At 36.9% G+C, this 26,128-nt stretch overlaps 1 protein-coding gene across 1 annotated transcript in view; it reads left to right on the forward strand.

Moving 5' to 3' along the window:
- Positions 1–9,743: 9,743 nt before the first annotated feature.
- rspo3 (R-spondin 3) overlaps positions 9,744–26,128 on the forward strand; it is a 51,495-nt gene continuing 35,110 nt past the window's right edge. Inside the window, exon 1 of the mRNA NM_001129773.1 lies at positions 9,744–9,855. Within this exon, the coding sequence (NP_001123245.1) occupies positions 9,759–9,855 (97 nt within the window). The 5' untranslated portion in view covers positions 9,744–9,758. The remainder of the gene's footprint in view (positions 9,856–26,128) is intronic.

Here is a 26,128-nt window from a genome sequence, read left to right on the forward strand (position 1 = left end):
GCATAAGCCACGATTATGATCCTATCTGGCACATGGGTGGTCAAATCAAGCAAAGATGGTGTTGGCCAGTTAGGCATTTCAAATCACTGACTCTCAGCATTAGGGAGTTGTTTGCTCAAGAAACAAAATGTTAGAATAAGTACCTCGCAAAACAATCAATAAAATATCTTGAAAATTAAGTAAATAAAGTAATAAAGGTTATGGATTTTTATTGTGCTAAAACACCCTTTTAAATTCCATTTGTTTTAGAAAATATGTATCTAATGTTTAAAAGATGGGTACAATAAGGAGTGGGAAGTTTAAAGGCAATTCTTTTTTTTTTCCACTGTAAACGAGTCCAATCTAGTAGCTGAAACAAAGCACATTTGTACGGTTCACCCCCCTGATGCTCCAGCCACAAGATGTTATGAAAAACAAGCAATAAAATGGTCACTAATAAGAGTAGGGCGCCACTATAATTTTCCGTAGTACATGGTTATGGTTGAGAAAATTGCATTTTTAGTTCTTAGAAATATCTGTCCAAACATCATTAAAAGGGGGGTGGTTTATGGTGATATATATTGCCAGCAAGTAGCGGTTTAAGGGACCTTGAGCCCTAGGCTGTTCTGAAGATATGACCCCCTCCCGTACCATGTACCCTTTTTAATTAGCCACTGGGTACTGTTTTCAAATGTTACTTTTATATGCATGCTGGCATTGTGATACAAAGGTTCACAGTAGTCTTACTAAAATTTCCCATAAATAGATGTGTTTAAGAAACTCATTTATATTGTTTGTTAAAAAGGGTATTTTTTAACCATATCTTTTTTGTTTTATCTTCTCCACATTTCTTGTACCAACAAATCATTACACAACAGGGCTACGATATAAGAAAACAAAGGGAATTCAGATCACTGACTCTTTTCAAACTGATAGAGAATCACAGCACTTGGGAGGCCATGCCTTCCATGGAATATGCAATAAGAAGCGTAGTTATTACACATAAGGAGTAGTCTCCATTGGCTTTATCAGCTAACAGAAAAGCTCCTAAACCTGACAGTGCAGCCTGTTGTTTACATTAAAGGAATTAAATTAAAGACTATAACAAATGCGGAGCACTAAAGAAGAACTGTAATAAAACAATCCTTGTATTCAATAATTTTAAAAAAAATGAAAAAGTGCATGTACACCAGTAGACCTTATCCTTAAGCATAAGGTCCACTGGTGTACATGCAGTTTTTCATTTTTACAAAAGGACTGAATAAAATGATTGTTTTTATTACAGCTCTTCATTAGTGCTCCACATTTGTTACAGACTTTAAGCTGATGGTATGGCTGTCTGGGATCCAGCCTGCGTTTAGCACATTAGAGTTGATTCCAGTAAGTGCTCCCGTGATTTAATTTCTTATTAATCGAAGCAAAGGCTGCATGGCATTTTCAGGTGATTCCTCACCAGCTTAAAGACCAGGGGAGAATATGCCTTATGTGCCATCAGTCTTAAACCAAATACAAAAGACAAACCTATTATTTTTTATGTTATACTGTAATCCCTTTTTAAAATCTGGTAAAGACATTTCACATGAAAGGGGGGCAGGATAACTTTTAACTGTGAAAACCATTCCTAGACTATAGTGATTTGCAGGCAAAAACTAGCATCACAATATTTGCATTTCCTCAATATACACAGCAATGTACCAGGAAAAAGATTTACCACATATCAAACTGGTGACTCCTTAAGTATTACCAGCAGTTTGATATTTTCACACTTTATCAAAACTGATTCCTAACTGTCAGGATGAATTAGCTGGCTAATGCCTAATTTATGTAGGAACATGAACAAAAGCTTGACCTTTTCCACTAACACATATAAAAGAGTTACAGATATTTATTTTTCTTAAAGGGAATTATGGAGACAAAATCCAGATAACTTTTTCACAGATCTGAAGCAACAATTTTATCATATGACCGTTTTACCCATGACTCCTTCATTGCCCAAAATGGTCAAAATTATTGCACTTATAATTAAATATACCGTATATACTCGAGTATAAGCCGATCCGAATATAAGCCGAGGTACCTAATTTTACCTAAGAAAACTGGAAAAACCTATTGACTCGAGTATAAGCCTAGGGTGTCACCAGTAGGGCTGGTGCGAGTGAGCCAGCACACAAAGTGTGCTCACACTTTGGTTTAATTGAGTATCCCAAAAAGATTTATTTATTATAGCCAAAACCAAATGCACAGTTTCATTTAGAAAGTCATTTGCTCAGTTATGATTGTGTATAAACAGCAGCTGAAGGTCATGGGATTCCAAAGTCTATATTGATTACCAAGAAAAGCACATTTAGGATTAGCAGAAATAGTACAGGAGTTGGTGCAGCCATTGGTAATCTGATCTGCTTGGCGCCGCAGTCGCGCCAGTGACGTCATGCGCCCCCTTCAGTTACTCCTGGCCTGATCTTACAAGGTCTAAGATCAGGCCAGGAGTAACTGAAGGGGGCGCGTGACGTCACTGGCGCGACTGCGGCGCCAAGCAGATCAGATGCGTACACAGGAGAAGAGCAGAGCGCACAGGAGAAGAGCGAACGGTTAGGATGGCGTTCTGGGAAGCTGGCATAGGGAGAGCGCGGGCACAGGTACGCAAGGACACAAGTCTGTCGGGGGGCACATCGGGCACATCATGCCATATACTCGAGTATAAGCCGAGGGCTACTTTTTGAGCACATTTTTAGTGCTCAAAAACTCGGCTTATATTCGAGTATATACGGTATTAAAATAGTAACACATGTAAGCCATTTTTGACATCTAGAAATGCTTCTATCACTCACTGCCAGCAATAGCATTGCAGATGAATTGGCTGTATGGCTAACAATGTGATATTTTCAAAGACTGAGCTAGAAGTTTCCTTCTGACAATTTTTTTGCATGATGAATTGGGTCTATGAGCAGACCTTTATGAATTAGTATTTATTTCCTAGTAGGAATCACTAAAGATGTGTTCCTTAGTTCCATTAGTTTTTTGAGGTATTGTAAAATTGTGTTTAACGTTATCCTGTCTCTCCCCATGAATGGTTCACAAATTTGCTGGAATGCCTTAATATAGTCAACAGAAAGAGGACCAACAGAGGTTTAACTAAATAAGCTACACTGAAAGAAGTTTTTTTTACTATTTGTAAATATGAATGTAGACCTCAACTTTGTCTAAATTACCAAAACTGGGTTCTCAACTAGACCTGGTGGAAAAGCACCTTTCCCTTGCCTTGAGCAGCCAACCTATGTCAGGTGCTTTCTAGTGGTATCTTAGAAAATATAAACTTCATTCCAAACAGAGATGATTTGTGTATTTATATATATATATAGTTTGGACAGCTTAACATGCCATGAACTTAAACTGGTATGCTTTGTTTAATATATGGTTAATCTACTCCGAAGGTCTATAAAAGGTAATTAAATTAATGGACTTAGAGGAGGGCTAATTTAATGTCTATTTTTTAGTATCTACTGTGAAATGAAAAGTGAGTAAAAGGAGACTTTGGGCTATTTTTGCAATCTGGTACTTACCTGTATATAGATAATTTTACCAAGTAAACCCACACTGACTCTATGTCCCTCAGCTAAATACAAAGTATTCTGCCACTGTACCTGGTGTAGATTACAACTGCAAAATACTTTTGCTTGCTTTTAACTTTACTAACCACTTGAAGACTTTTCCCCAAAAATTTTTGCATGCCACAAAATTCCAAGGCTGCCAGTTAAAAAAAACAAAAGGTGAAATTGCATAGACATCTCTACCTTCACCCAGATTTAAATGGGAATTTTGATTTAAGATATACAAAAAACATAAAAATATCCCTAGGAATAAGCAACCTTTGGTGTTCTAGTTAGAGGAAGCCTCCATTCCAAACACACGCCACCTCTGCTGCCAGGAAGATGCTATAGGACCAACAACAATGAGAGCACCACACTTTCTTCTGAGAGAGCATCCTCTGCCCCAGAGTTCATCATCTTCTAATTACTCTACTGATGCCAACATTATTATTATTATTATTAACATTTATTTATAAAGCGCCAACACATTCCGCACTGCTGTACAATAAGTAGGTTTCATACATTGGACATACATAGTAACAAATACATAACCGATACAAGAGGTGAAGGGAGCCCTGCTCAAAAGAGCTAACACTTTTGTCATTTTGATTCACAGATATAGTATGATAAGTCAACCTTCCATATCTGCATGAAAATGTTGTCCCAAGAGTCTATTGATTTCTGTTACAAACGGAAAATTTATTTCACAAACATGAAATACATTACCATGGTGCAAATTATGCTAAATTGGTTCCCTTGCTATAGGTAACTGTTTGTGTTCCTTTCGCAGAATTACAGATTTTAGCATCTCTCTGCAAGGTCATTTGCTATGTAACTTCCATTGTATGCCTTGTCACATCCAGTTATGGGGTTCCTCTTTGTAGTTTCATATTTTTGAAACAAACTGAAGCAATAAAAATAGCAAATTTAGGATAGCTGATTTTTTTTTTTTTTTTACTTTAGCATCTAATCCTGACTATTAATCGTGTTTCACATTGAATTTTGTATGTGATTTTTTTAATGATAGATATCTTGTGTATCAGTGTAATACAGGTATGGAACCTGTTATGCAGAATATTTGGAACCTGGGATTTTCTGTAATTTGGATTACATACTTAAGCATTAATTAAACCCAATAGGATTGTTTTGCCTTCAATATGGAATATTTGTTTCTTAGATAGGATCAAGTACAACGTACTGTTTTATTACTACAGAGAATTTTAAATTTTAATTTTAATTATTTTATTAAGATGGACTCTATGTGAGATGGCCTTCCCATAATTTGGAATTTTCTGAATAACAGTTTTCCAGATAAGGAACCTCTATCTGTACAAAACTCTTAATCAAAACAAATAGGAAGTAAGGTAACAAATTCTCCAAGTTTTGATGCCAGGTTTTGACCATAAAAAAATAAGTTTATTGAAATGCTGTGTATGCCATAAGCCTTGCGCTTCAGCTTAAAACGGAATTATTTACAGAAGTATGGTACAAACAATAAAAATGCTCTAAACTATACTTGGTGATTCATAAATATTTTTTCTTAGAGCTCATACTTATAAGTGTTTCTTCCAGCGTTCCCCTGTGGTGGTGCTCTCCTGTGTTCCATTGCATGTGAAGCACAGGAAGGAATGCATCCCATACTTCTGTATGTGCCTGTACTCACACAGGTGCATGTAAGCACCAAGCGCAGGTGTAACGCAACATGCTGTGTTCCACCTGCATTCTGCTCTTACATGTGCCTGTGTAAGTACAGCTCAATAAGTAAGAATGGCTGCGTCTGTTCCTGCGTTCCATTGCAAGGGAATGCAGGAAGGATCCACAGCAGGGGAACACAGGAACACATGCTCATGAGTACAAGCCATTACTTTGTTGATGCTGAAAAGCAAGATGCAGTGAAAAGCACTAAATTGTAAACAAAATTGAGCTCATTTGAATGTAATTAACAAAGATACTTGCATCCTTTCATCTATGTAGTTGCTTTTGCACAGAATCCTGGGAATGAACTCTAAGGAGTTGTTGCTTCCAGAGCTCCCCTTGCATGTTGCACCTGCACACACAATGACTCACAATGAATTAAACTCTAATAGTGTCCTGCTCATTGCTGAACCCAATATGACACAACTTAATCCCACATTTCAGAAAAACACATAACTTTTCTGTTAAAAATCACAAGGGTTTGCAGCTAAATTTCTGCACTTGGTCCACAGGTTAGTGTTTTAATGTTTTATTTGTGAGTTCTTCAACCAAAAATGCAATCTACTTCAAACAGCTCCCTCTCAGTTGCAGCCTAATTTCTCTATTCAGCAGGACCAGTGACTAGGGATGTATAATTGCCAAACAGCACAACTTACCTGTTTGCAGCAGAAACACAATCTGCTCCATCTCCATGCAGATACATCATAGTACAATGTGTTTGACCTCATTGTGAATAATTACTGTCAAAGCTGACACCAACAGTGTTAATTCTAGAAATAGTATTTACAGGTTTAAACTCATTTGAGATATTGAGAAAGTAACATCAACAATAGAATCCCTTCCATACAAGAGGAATTCAGTAAAGGGGATTAAATGAGACTGGTTGCTGTTATTCTTATGGTAAGTTTATAATCACAGGTGTTTGGTTTTGTTGAAAGAACCCAGACTATGCATAAATGCGCAATGGCAGAACAACATTTTACTGGTCCCCAAAGTAAAGTCTTTTTAACACCCAACATACACATACTCTTTGTAGAATATAATCTTTTTATGCTGATGTAGAGAAACTGTGCATCTGGGTGCCTTAAAGAACCACTAGGATCTCTGTAGTAAAAAGTTACACTGTGTGTAGTATTGCTTATCCTCTAATGTACCTGTGCCTGATCTTTAAAGCAGAACTGTCCAAACTGAGGCCCTATAGCAGCACTACAATGCTTGGCACCCCTACACAGATTGCAGGAGTTGAACCTCAACAAAAATTGATGAAATTGATGAAGTTTGGGCAACACAAACATATATCCTACTTTTACCATTTAGCTTTGTTATACCATACTGTATATTCCTCTGTATATCTGAAAATGTAACTCCCAGGAGATTTGCCTCAGTTGGTGCCCCACTAAAACAACTCTGTGTGTGCACTTTACACACTATGCTTACTTTGTTGTAGACGCACCATACACAGCACTAGGTGAGAGATGGTTTACATAGTTCTTCTTTGACAGATAACATTTAGGCCACTTCCATGCTCCAGTAGGTTCATGTCCATTGAATCTCAGAATGTTTTGTGATCCCATAAACAAAATATAACTTTATACATTAAACCCATGCCAATCAATCAACAAATGTCTCTGACTAGTTGCTGGAGACAACCTGTTGATACTAGGTTGGTATAGATATAAACCTGAGTACATTGCCACATAACTCCCTGACTGGTGCCCTCACTTCCCACAAAGAAAAAGTATGAAAGCTAACAGCCCTGTCACGTTGTTAGCCCTCATTAGAGGATCAATTCTAACCAAAGTCAGAAGGGTGTTTATTTTCTATCAAGTGAAAAGGAAATTAGTATCAGTTCTCCAGAATTAAAAAAAAAAAAAATTAAGCTGCAGTAACATAGAATGCCACAATACAATTGGACTGAACACTCCTAATACAGGAGTGTTCAGTCCAAAGGATGTGGGGGAGGAAGAGATCTTAGTTCAACAGGCAAGTCATAGCTTTGAAAATAGCCATCTCTGTAGACTTTGAACTAAAGTGCCCAAGTGCCCTCTATCAGAGCCCCAAAACAGCTCTCAACATTTTATGGGCCCCTGCAAAAACTGCTGGATCTGCTGTGCCTTCTGATAAGACAAAGTAGCTGTGGTTAGCTATAAATTGCGCTGCTTCATATTCTGAAACACATTTATCCTTTTCTATATGCATTCCAGATCTTGATCTTTCTGTAATTTGGATAACCATATCATAAAGGTGGTCATACACGTTCAGATTTTAGTCTTCTTTCACTAAATGTTCGGATATCGATCATACATTTAAAAGGAACAATCTAAAATTAACATTTGGATTGAAATTGTAGGATAAAGTCTTAAAAATAACAAATCAGAAATCATGTTCTGAACATGAAATAGTTGGCAGACAACAATCGTAAGGAAGTGACTTCCTGGAAATGCATTGTAGGCCAACCAAGTATATCGTCAGATACATGCTACATGCCCAGATTTTATTGCTATCCAACCAAAATTTTCTAACCTGTCCGATCAACTAAACAACCAATCACCAAGGTACAAAAATTACTGGGACTATAAGTTGGAGCCCACACGATCCGAAAATCATACAAATGTATATTTCAAAGGATTGATTTGCCACCGATATGGATTCATGCAGCTTAGGTAGGATCAAGTACAAGGTACTGTTTTATTATTACAAAGAAAAAAGGAAACAATTTTAAACATTTCTAATTATATACATAAATGTACTCAATGGGAGATGGCCTTCCTGTAATTTGAAGCTTCCTGGATAAGGGGTTTGCGAATAAGGCCCCATACCTATATCTTTAGTATTAGTCTTTAAGTATTAGTATTACTTTTATTTAAAGAGTCACATGCCTGCAAGTAGCCCAATAGAGAGCAAAACATAAAGTACATACACCCTATACCTGTGCTCTGTCAGTGTAACCACAGAAAAGAAGGGGAAGTAGGAATAGTACACAGGACAAAGGTGCTTTTTAGTACATATCCAGTGAAATACATGTTATCATGTACATATAAACAATTCCCAAAAATGGTTTGCGGTTACATTGGATGAGGATCGGAGACACTAGGGGGAGGGCCCTGCTCGCAAGGGCTTACATTCTAAAAGGGAGATATGAGACATAAGGTCAGGGTAATGTTAAATGGAGACTAAGCCAAAAGACAGATCCATGTTATACAGTGCATTGATTTTTATGCTAAACTAAATTAATCATGAATCAGTCTTACAAAAGTTGTACTTATTGTATAAAAGTCTAAAAAGATGACATGCCACCCTAAAAAAAAGTGATTTTGTTAAATAACAAAGTTGTGCACCCTCTCAGCATTCAAGATGTCAGCAGCTCCCCACAGTTATGTTATACCTAGTCCCAGTATAGAAATATCATTTTTTAACTACTTTTCAGAAGAAACAAACAGTGAGCTGTTTGTCTCCCACTCTCATAACTCCTTATGGGCTAATTTATCCCAGAGCTGCAAATACACTACAGGAGGTTAACATTTAGCACTTTTCTCGCTCTCCCCCCTCAAAGCACTGCCCACGTCCCATTGTAGTTTATTTTACACACTTAATCTTCGGCTTTCTTTAAAAAAGAGGAGGGGGTGAGAAAGAGTGAGAGAGGGAGAAGGGGGAGGTTAGATCAGTGACATCGGCATTGCCAGGATCTGATGACAGGAGCAGGCAGTCTTAAGAGTGCAGCAGAGAGAGTGAGAGGCAGTCAGTATTAAGGGGGGAGTCCGCTGATTTACAGTCATTTAGAGCGTACAGCTCCACTCCTGGAATGTCTCTTGGGTTCTGAGTCTGATAGCTCTCAGCAGACCACCCCTCAGCGCTTTAGGAACTCTGCCTTTTCTTGGATTCCTTCATGGTCTGTGTAGTTGTGTGTGGATAGAATACTGGAAGTGAGGTCTTCTCCTGCCCAAGTAACCCCTTTCAGCTGAGATTCTGTACCCAGGCTGCCCATACTCTGTGCCACTCTGTGCTACTTTATGTACTTAGTGGGTCTACATACACATACGCAGATAGAAGAATCAAGATCTCAGATGGATGTCTCCCCCACTTTGTAACCTAAAGAAAGAAGGTGAGGGTTGGCTTGCTTGTGACTGATGATCTCGGGATCTCCAGTGCCACATGTGTGCTGGAACTGGACTGCCCGTGGCTTTCCTGGTCAGTGCTTACTTTTCCAGGATCCTTCCAGCACTAACATCTCCATCAATGCAACATGCTACCTGCATCCATCCCCGACTCTAATGGGACCCTGCTTGCTTACTGTGCCACATATCTTACAAGGTCCCCAGTATACCTGAAAATGCAGTAATACCCGTCCTGTTATTTGGATCCACAGTTGTTCTTACCAGGTTCCTCTGGAAATCCTTGTGGATTGTGTAACATTTGGAATCACTATATAAAAAAAGACTTTGGAGAACGCTATACTCCAGGCTAAAGGACATAGGGGGGAAGCATTACAAGGTTACTATGCAATTGCGACTGCTTTCTCTGTGTTTTATCATATTGAACTTCTTGGAATACATTGACAGCCAGCAGATCCCCAGAGGGAGGCGACATCGGAGAAGTAAGTGTCACCACCAGTTGGTGCAGTCACCTGCAAGGTGCTATCTAGTCTGTAGCAGCTTAGCAACCCAAACATACCTTAGAATTATGATCTGATTAGCATTCAATATACATTAGCAAGGGTAGCATTTTAATATAGTTATTTATTAATCTTTATGTAACTTTATGGGTAACCATCCATGCTCTTATCTATAGCTTAGGGCATAATAATACATATTACAGAACTGTAGGTACTGTAATATAAGTATTAGACCATTTTCCTCTGAATCCATAAATCCCTCTACCAGACTTAAAGCATGATTAATACAGAGAATTAAACTTATATTCACTTAACCATGTGTTTCTGAATGTGACGTATGTTGATCCTTTATATGTCAGTCTATGGTCTGTTATCTAGATACCTTGTAACAGCGTGTGTATTTATATTTATTTTATGATTTGTTTAGAAGTCTTCCTACAGTCGTAATTAAAAATATATCCTCCCCAAAATTGTTACTAGACAGTAACAATGTTTAGGACACAGTACCAAGCATAGCAGCAAGTTATTTAAATCACAAAATAAGAGAGAAAATAAATTGTTATTGTGGTATTAATAAATGGTTGTTACATATATCTAGGCATTCCCACCATTTGGGGGTATTTAGTGAGATGTTTGTGAACACAGGCAAGCAGGTAGTGGTACCAGAGGTTTGGGTTGCCTGCAAGAAGTCTGTTTGATTAGAAACCCTGCACTTCTCTCATCAGATACAGATGGGGTTTTTCTTTGTCTTGTTTTGACTGGACTAGTTAATACGGGAAACATATACAGTTTCACCTTATGACCGATGGATCTATGCAATTTAAACTCAGATTAAGTACAGACCACACCAGTAGCAGACAGAGCCAGGGAAAAGCTGGGTGTTATTTAGACACCTAGATAGTTAGTTTGTAGAACAAGCCTGTGATGGCTCTGAAGCCCACCCATTAATCCTACAAATACATTAATTACCACCCCAAAAACAGCAGGGGAAAACCTATTTAATTAAGACTCATTCATCACTTTGGTGCTTTCTAGACATGCCTAAGGCTCAGATTAAGCATGCTAATGTCCAAAATCCCAATTCCCAATAAAACCCTTATTGTAATTTTTCTGCTTTGGTTAATTGATTGTATACAGCACTAAATTCCATTAAGTAACCTTAAAGTCAAACTTAAATAGATATACTAAAATACAATGCTGAGCCCTGGAACTCTATTGGTTAAGTTTATTTGCACTGCACATCTTGGTGATCACTGGTAATTAGTTAGTAATTGGAATGTCTCTCTCCTCGCTTGCAAATCCTATTACAAACTAAATCATTGCATGAATGCTTCTGAAGTTCCCCTGACTGTAAGCAGGATCCCATACATACAAGATGTTTGCACTTATCCCACCACATATTCAGTTTCTAGATATCTGATTTAGTTCTTGAGTACATTGTGACACACCCCTTGCCTGCTGGAGGAGATCTGGAGATTATTACTTGTCCAGGAGATTAGTTTCCTGCTCTGGGGTCTTTTAAAATCCCAATTATAAAGTCTTACATCACAGATACAGAATGATACCTGGTTTAAATGCAGAAATGTCCACCCTGCTGTTTAATTATTGTACCAACTTTTGAGCAACTTCTGTTTAGGAATTCTGGGAATTGTAGTTCAAAGGCAGCTGGATGATCACAGTGTGGATATCCCAGCTGTTGATTGTGGATGTTAGTAGATGCTGGGAATATTACAGGTAATCAGATCCAGTCCAGAGCAATACTGGTAAATTCCACAAATCTACCAGCTGGTGCCCTGGCTATTGTCAAGGTAAATGTCATGTTGTCCAGATGGAAACAAAATGTACCCAGCTGCACGGCTCTGAGATAACTTTAGTTGGTGATAGGTGTTAAAGTTCAAAAACAACTGGAGGGACACATTTTAGACATTTGTAATTAATAAGCTCCCCAAAACTTGGCATGTTCTATGTCAGCTGATGCTAGTAGTTGTAGTTCAGTAACAAAAGCTTTTCATTTCTTCATTGTATGGGGGGATGCTGGTTTGATGCAGTTGAGCCAAAGGGCAACATGTTTGGCATCCCTGCTAAAGAGCTTGTAGTCGCTGTTCTATATCTGTTGCACACAAACGTTATATAATTAATACAGAACACAGAAAAGGGAACAGCTTGAGTGCTGGATTTAATTAATGGTACTGTAATGGCATCTATTATCTAGAATGCCCCAAAGTGCATAACTGGAAATAAAAACAATGGCTAATCTACAGGTAATTAAATCAGTTCTGGGGCATCGCTGTCAGATGTCACCAACCTGTTATCTGCTAGTCTGGCTCTCAGAAAAAAAATTCCTGGATAAATCAATTTACCCAACTCAGATTTACGCCTCTGTGAAGTCTTCGGCAATTAGACAATACTGGGAATTGTAGTTAACAACAAGGTCAAGGATTGGACAACCAAGAGGATTTTGGTATTTATATCATCCATACATATGGTCCATTTCTTGTCACTCCCTCCTCAAAATGTCTGCACATTAGCCTTTGTACATATTCCCCTTTGTAGTGATATGTAACTGCAAATTATCTGCATGGTTTACCATGTGTGCATTTGTGTCGAGGACCATGTGTTATTCTGACTTAGTTTCCAAACTACCAGCAGCAGCAGCTCAGCAAGAGACCTCAGCATGTTCCACTAAAACTACTTACAGATGGTACATGGAGGGTGGAGAGTGTCTGCATGAGCAAAGGCGTGCTCTCCAGCAGGCAAAACCAACGTGTTGCTTTAGCTTGATCTATCCCATCAGCAGAATTCTACGTATTAGATATCTGTTCTGGCTGCAGTGTGTTAGTGTGTTGTAAATGATACTAGTGAATGTGTTAAGGAGATAAGTCTGCCCCAACTGCATACTTTGTGCCGCAAATCAGCGTTAATCCAAGATGTCTGGCTATGATATCATGATGTAACAAAATGCAGTTGTCTTCTAACACAATAAGCATGATATAGCTTAGAATATTCTACACTGTTTAAAAAACTGGCCTGGGAATTGTGGTTCCTGATATATCAATAGGAGTGCCTGTACCAGAGAATGAAAAACTAGGCTATAACCTATGCAGGCCAAGATGTAGGGTTGGGTGGAAAAAAAAAAACACTCAATGTATTCACATTGTAAAACTTCCACAGAAATTAAGAAATAACATTCATATTTAGGGAATAATAATTTTGCACTAGAATGACCAACTCTCTATTAACATATTGGTCTCACAGCTTGCCATGTCACCTTTATGCAACAGTGCAACTAATTATGGCAGGCCAGATAAATACTCTTCGTATGGAGAAATAAAAACACTCATAGCCTTAATACAAGCGGATCATTTGAGATGAGCAAACAGATTATTGGGAATTAGGATTCAGACTAAGGGCTCCTACTCACAAGCGTCTGTTCCTGCATTTCCCTGCTGTGGCATTCTCCTGCATTCCACCGCAAGGGTTGAATGCAGGAACAGACGCAGCCCATTCTTCCTTAATGCTGTTGTACTCAAACAGGTACATGTAAGCACTGAATGTAGGTGGAAGGCAACATGCTGCGTTCAGCGCCGTCTGTATGAGCAAAGCAAGTTTGGGAAGGGCTGCATTTCGCCCTGTGTTACCCTGCGATAGAACCGCAGGGAAGTGCTGGACGAAATGCCTGTCTGTAAAAACCCTAACTTATGTTGACCTAGTCTATTACTGAACATAGACCAATGACATATTTTGTGTCATTTATTGCAAATAATTTATATTTTGTAACATTTACAAACCACAAGGATATTAGGATTTTTAACTTTGAAATAAAGCAGATTTTCTGCCAGTATGCCAAGTGAAATCAATTTATTTAGCAATTAAAGTTCTAAGTTGCTATTAAATGTTAAATTTAGGCATGTGGGGGGGGGGGGGGGTGCCGGTACCTGCTTATCTTGACCACTACGGACTCCCCTATCTGTGGTATTCCACAGAACCAGCAAGTTCATTTCATTGTAACCCATTCAAAGCCAAATCTGCTACAGGCCCCCCAATAGAAAAAAGGGTTAAGAATAATCTTTTGTCTATGGGATATAAACATGTGAGAGTGGGTGAGGAAAGTTCCACTCTTCCACCACAGATACAATAAACAACTTTATGATCAATCAAGATTAGTGGGAAAGAAAGTTATGCTGTGTGGCGTCATGTTACAAAGGAAAATGTTTTAAAATTAGAAGTTTTGGTTTAAGGGGCACAGAGTAACGAGCTACCTGGGGTGATAAGTGTCTTTGTGCAGAAAACATTCTTTAAAGAATTATGTTTGATACAATGATTGTTAGTATAAATTCTAAACAGTTGTGGGAATTCAATAATGCCTTATCTGTTAAAGTATGGGAAAGAACCCTGGGGGATTTAAATTTAAAGAATGTTTCAGTATGTATTCTGTCATCAGACAGGTTCCACCGAGATAGAGCAATCTATAGAGATAGAGCAATATGCAGAAGTTAGTATTACAAGCTAATAAGCAAAGCTGAGAAAATGCATCCCATCTATTACTATGATTTATCTTCCATTCTATAAATAATGTATATGGGCTTAACAGTTTATTGTGCGCATAAAATGTTGACCACTCAACAGTCTTGAGCTCAAAAGCTACTGCAATTTAGAAGTAAGAGTGTAAGCTGCCATATTGCTTGATCCTTATAAGGTGCTATAGGCAACATTAACTAAGAAACCATCTATTAATAGAGATGCTTCTCATATTGCAGATGGTACAGTTTAATAAGTCAATTAAAGTAATATAATTATGTTATTTAGGGCGCACAATGCAATAGAGGCAACTGCACTAGAATCCCAAGATTTATAGGAGTGTGAAAACTATAAAGCTAAATGAGCAACCAAAGTGTGTTGAAAATAAGTGAAGCATACAACTGGCCAATATAGTAATAATTTGGCTTTTGTTAGGTATAATCAAACATATATCCATTATTCTCTTACACTACTCCCTCTAATTAGAAAACCTCTTGCTTCATGAAGGACATAGTGTGTGCTTAAAAAATATTATCATCAAGTAATATATCTTCAAATGTACTTTGTATAGCCCACAGTTCACAGTTTGTAAAACACAGCTTTCAAACTCCAGACTTATGAGAGGTCAACAGGACTTAACCCTTCAGTATTTTGGCTTGAGAATAATGCCCAACATTACAAAGTAATTAAACAGTTCTACAAAATATATCTGTGTATGTGGATGTCATTGCAGGCAAAGGTTAATATTGTAAAATGTGCTACAGCATTACATGTCACTTTCCTTAGGCATGAGAAAACCACATTAAATAAAAGGAAATGCAAACACATTCTATTCTGTGGGTTTGACTACCCTCTAGTGGCAGCTTCTGGAGTAAACAGTGGAGTTATTTGAAGACTACCATAGAAATGTGAAAAAAGTACTCAGGCACTTTTATAAAGATATACAAAATATTTTATGCCTAAAGCAGTTTATAGAATTAATAGTAGATATGTATAAAGTTTGACTATTGTCCTACCTTGGGTATTAATGATATGCAACACAATACTGAAACCATAAACTGTAAAAAGTTAAATGTTATTTATAAATATGTATTTTTTCATTATATTCAGAAAAACATTAAAAATGATGCCTTTTTGTTAGGCGACCTCAAAGTAGCATAAGGTACGGTAGGGTAGCACCCCTTGACTTTGGATTCTGCACACTCTTTTTGAAGCTTACACTGTATGATTTTACCATTTTTTGCTCACTTTTATAAATATGCCCCATTGTGTATGTTTTGGATTTATTAATGGACTGACTGTGTTTGTACAAAGGCACATTCATTATACAGATCCTATTAGTTAACTATAGACAATATATTAGTAAATTAAATATTTCGCTCCCATTATATGTGTTTTGAGAATCTTCCACTGAAGAAAAAACGTTATTAATTATTATTACTAATAAAAAATGAAAAAAAAGTAATTTTCTAATCTGGGCAAAAAAAATAGTAGCACTAACATTACATTCTCAAATAGGAAATTACAACTTTATAGCTATAATTTTCAATAAAACTGATGTATTTATAGCATGTGTCCATTGTTTTATAATTTAGCTTCAGGACACATTCCATGGGAATTACTACAAAATTCTTTGTTAATAAATATTTAAGAGCAATCTCTTTTTCTAAGAAGCATTCCAGTTTTTGGTGATAAGTCTTGCCCAAGGCAAGAGCAACTTTTACGAAAATGTTGCTGACTTTAAGTGGGCCGACGTAATCCTTGACAGTTAGGCTTTTATGAAGTGTTATGCTCATCTGTTTCTCCTGTGGCCATGGTTGGTTTTAGAGTAAGTTAGTCAAGAAAATGGTCAACATAATCCTTTGCAGTTAGGCTTTTATGAAGTGTTGTACTCATCTGTTTCTCCTGTGGGATAACCGTGGTTGGTTTTACATTAAATAAGACAGGACAAAGGTCAACTTAATCTTTGACAGTCATGTTTTTATAAAGTGTTATGCTTGTGTAGTCTTAAAGTAATACAGAGCAATGGTCAATATAATCTCTGACAGGTTTTTACAGAGTGTTCTGTACCTCCTGTGTGATAACCATACTTGGTTTTAGAGCAAGTTGAAGAAGGGCAGCAGTCAAATTATCATTGACATTTGGGATCTTCCTCCAGTGGGATAACTGCGGTTGGTTTTATGAACGACAGGACATCATAGGTAGGCAAATGTGGAGAGGTCAACATGGCATGGAAATGTCCTTGGTAAATGTGTTGCATGTATATAATGGTATTATATAATGGGGTTATAAGTGTTAAATCATTTTAGCATGTGCATCAAAGACCTCTGGCCCTCCAACTATTACATTTTGTATACCCTTTTAAATATCCTAACATTTTACATACCGTACACTAACATTTTCTTAGCTGTTCATACGTTACATTTGCTCCAATGATAAAGAACTAATAGCAAAAGGCATTACATAACAATCTTGCCATTTGCAGAAACAGCTAGTAAAAAATCAGAGAGTAATGAAATTCTAAAGTGAATCTGCACTGAGCTTTAGTTGATTATTTGGTGCATGCCTCATGGGAGATTACATATTCAGACAGTACTCTGGTTGGAATCACACACAGTTCACCAAGGCAGCATTGCAGTAGTGCTAACTACAGTGCAACTGATCCACCCAAGGCACAGACAGATGTAAAATACATGTGTCTTTTGTATATATCTATATTGTAACCAAAGATGTTTGAGTGTGGAGCTGACACTGCAGCTAATGTGATATCAGTTAGGCAAGTTAACTCACAAATAAATCTAACATGGAACAAATTTGCTGGTGGGCAGAGCACATATAAATAGTTGAAAAAATTATTTGTAAATATGTTCAGTAATCTACATATGGGGGTGTGTTTGGATTAAATGGCTTCTTTAATATATTTAGGTTGGTTATTAAGAGTACAAGAATCTTGAACTGAATCCTGTACATGACAGGCAGCCAGTGCAGGGACTGGCAGAGAGAGGCAACACTTGTGGAGCAGGAGGAGAGGTGTATGAGTCTGGAGGCACTGTTCATAATGGATTGGAGTGGGGTCAGTTTAGACAGGGATAGCCCACAGAGCAGTGAGTTACAGTAGTCTAAACGAGATATGAAAAGGGCATGGATGAGAATTTTGGCAGTCTCATGAGTGAGGAAGGGTCAAATACGAGCAATATTTTTGAGGTGAAACCGACAGGATTTAGAGTGTGTTTGAATGTGGGGAATAAATGAGAGAGCAGAGTCAAATGAGACTTGTGGAGTTGGGGTTATATTGTTATTTTCCACGCAGACAGTGATGTCAGGCAGAGAAATTGTGTTGTAAGGTGGGAAGATGACCAGGTCAGTTTTGTCCATGTTCATTTTGGGCAATGAGAGGACATAAATGCTGAAATTGCTGTTAGACAGTTGGTGGCAGATGCTAGGAGTGAGGGCAGGTCTGGAGAAGAGAGGTAGCTTTGAGTGTCGTCTGCATATAAATGATACTGAAACCCAAAGCAGAAGCAAAGCAGAAAACCCATTAAGCAGAAAGGGAAGCTATGTATAAGTAAGACTGATGTAACATGCAATGGACACTTTTGCTTTAACCACATTTCCATAAGCATTTTGTGATCTCTTAATGCCATGATTTAAAAGGTCATTTGTTCTATCACTAAGTCAGCTGTCAACAAAATATTGTTGTTCTTTTTAGGCGTGGCATTTCATAAGGTGTTCAGTCAGCACAGTTTGCATCACTTAAAACCCCATTGGAAATGGCAGATTTCAATGCCTCTGGGGCACATAAGCAGTGTGGAGTAACTGATATTGCTCTCTGAATTCCAGGCAGAGTGGTAATATGGAGGCATGCTTTGAGTGTACTCAGAACAGCCAAGTGAACTGCTCTGTTTGCACATTATCTGTTATGTTTAGTAATAGTTACTAAGTACCTGAAAAACTTCAAAATGGAGCTATACAGTGCTACAAGACAGACCTGTGCCAAATGTAATATTCCACTGCATTTTACTTATCTGACTGAGCGGTCACTGAATAAAAGCATTCTATAAGTTCAATGTCACATAGCTGTTACAAACTGGAGTTTGGACATTACATGTTAAGAGGCATGATGTGTACTTGTGATCACTACAGGTGTTGTTCCTTTAATCCTGATAGCTAATAACATTAAGTTAATTTTGTCTGCAGAAATATGGCCACTGCCATATATATAAATAAACAAATGGGCAGAGAAGAAATATATGAATAGTCTTAGCTCTGTCCTCATGCTTTAATAGCTATGTAATGGAATATAAATGGAACAGTAACTACAACATATTCTATTAAATGGCCTATATTTTCCATTTAAATACCAAGGAAGTTTTTAGTCTCACTCTTTTATTTCTAGCTAACAACAGAGCTTTGCCCTGTTTTATTAGCCCCGTGTAAACATTAAACCAACTCAGTGGGAAATAGTTGTTACTCCATTTCATGAGGACCCAAGAAAAAGGTTTTAAATTGTCTCAGGGTCCAATATTTAAGTATCATTATGCAATATACCAGAACTACTTTAATTTTGGACGGTCGTAAAAATTCCATTCTATCTCCATGACCATCTGAGGCATTCAGTTTATCTTTATGAGCTCAACCACAGTGGGTATATTGCTGAAATACATTCCACAATTAGTATATCAGTTCCACACAGACCTTTTTTATTTACAAAGCGCAAATCACGTAATCCCTTAACACACATTAGTGGCTGGCAGTACTAACATTTCATTCATGTATTAAGCTCATTTTATGCCACTGTTTCTATATTTACTTTATAACAAAAATGTTACTTGTTGCCTTCTTGCTTATTTGTCCATATAATTATATGGAAAAGAACCACCAGGAATTATAAAAGAATAAACTGAAATGTATAAGTAATAGTGTAAAAAGGAAATAATACACTGGCATTTTGTTTTTCCTTTTCTGTGCAGTTCCACAAAATACATTTTAGACTTCCGGTTAAAAATGAATAAGCCTAGAAATGGCATATCATATATACTGAGCTCAATGCACAAGCCTAAAGCCTAGGAGCTCACCACCTTGGATCTATTTAGGAGTGTCATTGACACACACATGCTCAGCGTGCTTTGGGCAGCTGGTGAGAAGCTAAGCTTAATCGGGCCATACACAAACCACATTTCGTAGGACTTTTTAAATTATCTGAATTATCTTCCTGATAATTTTTGTACAATGGCGATCAGTCGTTTAGTCGATCACACAGGTCCGAAAATTTCAGTTGGATAATGATGAAATCTGTGTTTCGACTATATCCTTGGGTAACCTACAATGCATTTCAGGGCTGTTACTTCTGTATGAGTGTTGTCAGCCAATTATTTTATGTTTAGAATATCTTCCAATGTGTTATTGTTAGGACTTTTTCCTACAATTTCAATTTGAATGTTGATTTTAGATGTGATTTTTGCATTTAAATGTACAATAGATATCCGAACATTCATCGAAAGAAGACTAAAATCTGAACGTCACAGAGCATGTGCTGTGAATCAGCAGAAACAAATTAGGGAGCTAGTGGGTCAACTTTGGAGGCACAGATCCCCAAAACATAATGGGTAACATTTCTACCCTACTTCTTTGTTCAGCTTCAAGTTTTTTTAATTATTTAAGTTAATACTACAATTTGATTACATGGTTTCCTGTTCTTTGCATATTTCTTTTGCTTTTTTGATGGGAAATATATTAAACATTTAGTTTATTTTTCCCTCATTGTGTGTAGAGTATGGTGATAACAATACTCACTTCTTGTTTGCTTTAATTCTACATATCAGGTTGAAGCACACATTTAAGTCATATTTGAGGTTCCAAAATATCTCCTTTGGTATTCTGAATGGTGCCTTTTAGACTGCATGCGGTTGGAACAGCCTATACAGATATATGAATGGCTTTTCCTCTGGAAGGAATTGTCCAGAAAATGTGGCTTCTTCTTTGCAACTTAGTGCATTAAAATACCATGGTCTCATACGCATAGGTTATAAAAAATATAAAAGTTCACTTAATATGTAAGAATTAAATGGTAAATGAACCGATGAAAGTGCATTTGTAGTAGATTCCCACATTTTAGCTGCAAGTCCTTTAAATGTGCAAGAAGTTTCCGTGCTTACGAACAAACTTCTCTTCATCAACACTTAAATCTAATCCATGTGACTAGATCTTTTAATACAACTGGATTTTCAAATCCTAAAATTAAAAATAATAAATACATGGGCCAAATTGACTGCTCTAACAAAGGGATAACAAACAGTACCGATTTCAGTAAAACATAAGTATGTTTATGCAGAAACATTCAATGCTAAACATGATGATTTACAAATGTGCGCCTCACACTTTGGACATAAGTGACTAATTTATAAAACAGGATTTATCATAAAGTGTCAACACTGATGTCCTTAAATGGTTATACTGCCTGCGAGTGGACTATTGCTTGCTTAACCTCTTCTCCGCTATATTGATGAGTGTTTTATTTCTCTACCGAGAAACACACAACTTCCAACTCATTAAACTTTTGCCTTGAAATAAGATATTCACCAACTAGAATAAATCTTAGCTTTCTAAACCAGAGTTCCTATAGATTTTTGTAGTAAGTTAGCAGCAGAATACTATGACCTTTTCTGCCAAACCACAATATGCAAGTTTTTTATTTTTGATACAAATATCATTACTTATGTTTATTATATGGTGACCATTTTCACAATATATCATTATCAAATGCGCTCTTAACAAGTGTTGCCAAGTGTCAAGGTTGGGTAGTTGGTGGTAGGTTCTGGTTTTAGTTATGACAAGAGCACTCCATTTCAATGGAGTTTGCTTGTTCACTATGGAAGTCATTTACTAACGCACAGAATTTTTTTTACGATTTGGATTTTTGCTCTAAAAGTCGCTGATAAATGTTGAGATTTTTTTCAAGATTTACTATGCAACAAAACGGCTATAAATCTGAATCTGACAATTCGCCAGCTAAAACTTGCCGGGGTCAAGTAGAAGTCAGTGGCAGATGTCCCTTCCCATGTGGATTCTTCTTTTTCTTCGAAAAAAAAGGTTTTGGATTTTTGACAATGGATTTTTGAGCAAGGATTGCACAAAAGTAGAGGTTTTGGTGCAACAATTCATAAGTCTCCGTTTCACAATTGTTCGGTGACTTTTTCCCCCATACTGACTTTTCTAGACTTTTAAGTAAATGTCAGACATTTGTGGAAATGAGTTTATTTGAATAAAAAAATGAGAAATGTTAGAGTTTAGTAAATCTGCCCATATATGTCGGTATTGTTTCCTCCTAGTACCCTGCTCTGTAATAAAGGATAATGACTAAATAATACAGGTATGGGACCCATTATCCAGAATGCTCAGGACCTGAGGTTTTCTGGATAAGGGGTCTTTTTACATAATTTGGATCTTCGACTTTAAGTCTGCTAATAAATTTATTTCAACATTAAATAAACCCAATAGGATGGTTTTGGCTCCAAAAAGGATTAATTATATCTTAGTTGGGATCAAGTACAAGCTACTGTTTTATTATTACAGATAAAAAGGAAACCATTTAAAAATGTGAATTATTTGATTAAAATGGAGTCTATGGGAGGTTGCCCATATACAGTACATATAAAAAGAAAGAAAATACTTCAACAAAAGAAAAACTTTCTCTGCTTTTTTTATTCTTTGTTTCTTTCTATCGTTTTGTCATTGGAAGTCATTGTATGTAATTAAGGATCTAACAGCAGCAGGCAGCTGTGTGTTTGCTATACAAAATGGCAATGTGTCTGCATATTTTGTTAGTATTGTAAAGTTTTAATAAAATTATTAAACTAAAAAAAATGAAAAAAAAACTCTGAAACAATAATCTAAGTGAAGAATAAAAGCATATTTTTTTGAAGTGCAAGTAAAACTGCTTTTCTTTTCTGCATGTTATGTTATTGGCCTTTTAAATGTGTATAAGAAGACAGGCACTGCAGCACAGTAGGGCAATTGTTTGTTTATACAAACTCGAGTAAGTGTTTCAGAAAAGATACTGTAATATCAGAACAGATAAGGATAAAACACTTCCTGCGTCTGGTAGATAGAAAAAAGGAAAGACAGTCATGTTAACAATTATCAGTATTTGAAATTGCCACTCATAAGCAACTTAAGTAAACAGAGGGAATGGGGACATGCTTGTCGCCACTGTCATAGGAATTGTCTGGCTTGTGGAAATGATGTCTCAGCCTGGAAGTTACTTTTACTAATGCTAACCAAAGCGACCCTCACAGTTTAAGTGCATGAATTATAAATCTACATGAATCATGAATTCTACATGTTAGTTTCCAGATAACAGTCTTACCAAGAGCTGCAAATGAAGTGTAGTAATTTTAGTGCAATATCACTACCATCCCAATGATTGCTATGATTTTGCTCGAACTGTATTTTGCATAGACTATCTATATAACCAGTTTTATTTTTACGCTTTTTTCCTTTAAACATTTCTCCCTTGCTGCCACTTCTTGAATTCCATACTTGTATTCTTCTATAAAGGTGGCCATACACTATAAGAACCACTTGTTTGGCAAGCTCACCAAATAAGCAGATATTTCCCCAATACGCTTTCAAAGGGCTAAACGTTCAAATTACAGTGACGCATATAGGAGCCATTTGAGTGAGGACTGCATCAATAAGCTGATGTGGTCCTTGATCTGATGGGAAATTCAAACCTGCCCAATCAACACCTGGGCAATTTTCAGACACATAGTGGTCAGGCAGATAAGCTACAGAATCAGTCTAAAGGACTTGAATCGGCAGCATAAATCTGCCATGTATGGTCACCTTAAGAAACATTCTCTTAGCCTCTTTAAAACTAAACTCAAATTCCACCCCTGGAGCACTAGCACAGAATCTGATTTATTGAGATGTAGCAATAACCCAACCAATGATAATAGCAACATGTATTACTCTTCTGTGTCTTCAAGTTGCCCACCCAATTGGGGGCAGAAACCTCCTTCCTTCTGTGTCTCCTTCCTTATTTGTGTTTGTTCCCCTATGTATGTATGTATAAAGTAAACCACCCCTTTCCAATCCCCATCAAAGGTTGAAAGGAGGAACACATGTCAACCTGTTTCTGTCTGATGGCATCACAGATGGTATCCCCCTGTAGCAGAATGTCACCCAGAAGCTGCCTAACTTACAGGTTTTGAGCTGAACTGCTCACAGATCTACTCTCCTTCACAGAAAAGAATCACTTCTGTATTATATAAAAATATCTAAACTGTGCTTGCCTTATATTTACACATTTTCAATTTTGAGAGTTCTACCTTTAAATAAAGCTGGCATGAAATGAAGTCCTGTTTTTCCTCATTTCAGGACCTATCACTATAAAAATTTAGTATAGGTATGGGACCCATTATCCAGAATGCTCGGGACCTGGGGTTTTCCAGATAAGGGGTCTTTCCGTAATCCTACTAAATAATAAATAACAATACATCTTAAAAACAAATCAGCATCATCAGTTTGCTATTCTATTGAAAAAGGGTGGACTTAATGGGCATATATCTATTTTCATCCTCAATTTCCAGTGGAGCTGTAGTTACACTACTGTCAACTTCTGTGTAGCTATGTAACACTCATGTGTATAATCGAGGCTATAGTATAACAGCAGACATATTCCTTAAATACAGAGAAAGTAGACAAATAGCAATTTTTTTTTATAAATCTACACAACATGATAGGACTCAGTTATAAATCCAGCCACAGTGCTTGGTACAAAAATGGGTACAGAAATGCTCAATTTAAATGTTATTTACAAAGCACTTGTACTTGTGCTTATATGCATTAATGCCTATAGCCAATTTGCTGGTTGCTCCTACATAAGGCACAACACCTTCTGGCACTGTACCTGGCATGTCCCTTGACCAGCCAGTAAGTATAGGGCTTCCTATGTGTTTTTTGCATCCATAAGAAGTTGACATTGTGCTAGATAAATTGCAATCAATTGACAAGTGCACAGCCATTTCAGCCAATCATATGCATCAAAATACTAACTGGTGCAAAATCTTCGTGCCTGGGTCTGCTGCATAATGTTGTGCCTCATTGTAGTGCATGCAACTAGATCTGAATTGTTAAAAGAATTTTGCATTGCGGGTTAAAACATGGCAAAAAATAATTATTTGTTTGCTCTTGTGTAGTATTGGAGCCCTTATATCTGATTTTACTTGGCATATAATATACTCTCTCTGTCTCTCATATATATATGTATCCCCCTAATGCTAAAATATGACTTGTAGGTGAGCTCTTTATGAACTACTGGTCTTCCTACTTAGCTTAGAGTTTTGCAGTTCCACACTAGGAATCCTTTTTTTCTGGCAAGTATATTTACTGACATATATATATATATATATTGATGAGCTAAGATATATGGGATAAGTTGGGAATTCTATTATACCTTTCATTTATTGGTAATTACTCACTGCCCCCTGTCACGGGTGTATATACAGAAGAAGCAGACCCTTATGAATGAGCAATTCCAATATATCTTGGTAGAATAGGTCAACCTACCAATTTTTTTAGAGCCCCAACATTGAATTTGCTGTGGAGCCCAGAAACATCTATTTACATCCCTGCCCCTGCCCAGAAACTTGCATTGTGAAACTATTTTCACTGCTTTAATAAAAATTAATTATATATTTAAACTTGTGCACTAGAGAACATGGAAATTATTATGACCAACATGTCATAGTTAAATAGTTAAACACACATGAACAGATGGTCTGCCAATTTGGCTGAACCTGACAGAATCAGGCAGCATGTTCTTGTGTTCACTGTGTCACCAGGTTTACAGGCTTTACATCTGGCACCCTATTACAAGAAGATTGCACACCTTCCTAAAATAAAAGTAAATACATTTTGCAGGGTGCAGACTCCCAGATAATGGGTCCCTTACTTGTATGTTCCCCTTTAAAGGCTTGTCACTTTTTTTACAATAATTGTTAACTATGTAGCTCAGGTTGATTGAAACAATTTCAATTATTTCAATCAGGAATACACTGTGAAAACTGAATTCATGGTGTTGCTGGTCTTTTCTATCTATCTATCTATCTATCTATCTATCTATCTATCTATCTATCTATATATATAAAACACATATTACAAGTTCTCATCTAAATGTTTACCAGTTTCTCTATAACAGGTTGATACTGTGGTGATACTGTGAAAGAGAAAATGAAGACAGAACACAGAACTGTAATGTTAGCTCTGCAGTGTTATCATTAGAAACAATAATTGCAGATGCCGCAGACTGTTATTCTTGCTTGCGATGCTTCACGGTCTGTATGAAAAACGTGTTGGTAAATCGCAGGGAAAGAATGTGGACATTACCCTTTGAATGAGCTTTGTTTTTTTAATCAGAGGCTTTGACTAAAATCTGCAAAAAATACTTTAAGTAAAACTGTTATAATTTTCTAAAAGAAGTGCATGAAAAGTACAATATAAAACAATTTTAACAGATTACCAAAAAAATCTGGAACGCTTGTCAAAAAAGGGCCTTGTGAATTTGCTTGCTCTGGAATATATCAGATTCACTCCATTATTTGTGCATTGCCATGAAATGTTTAATGTTCAGGGGGACCTCACAGATGATGAAATGATCAAGTCGTGAACTGCAGAAGCATCAGATGCCTCTGCAGTTCAGAGTGAGGCACTGAAACTGTTAGGATACTTTTCTTTA

This window comes from Xenopus tropicalis, chromosome 5, assembly GCF_000004195.4.
Source record: "Xenopus tropicalis strain Nigerian chromosome 5, UCB_Xtro_10.0, whole genome shotgun sequence".
NCBI lineage: Eukaryota > Metazoa > Chordata > Amphibia > Anura > Pipidae > Xenopus > Xenopus tropicalis.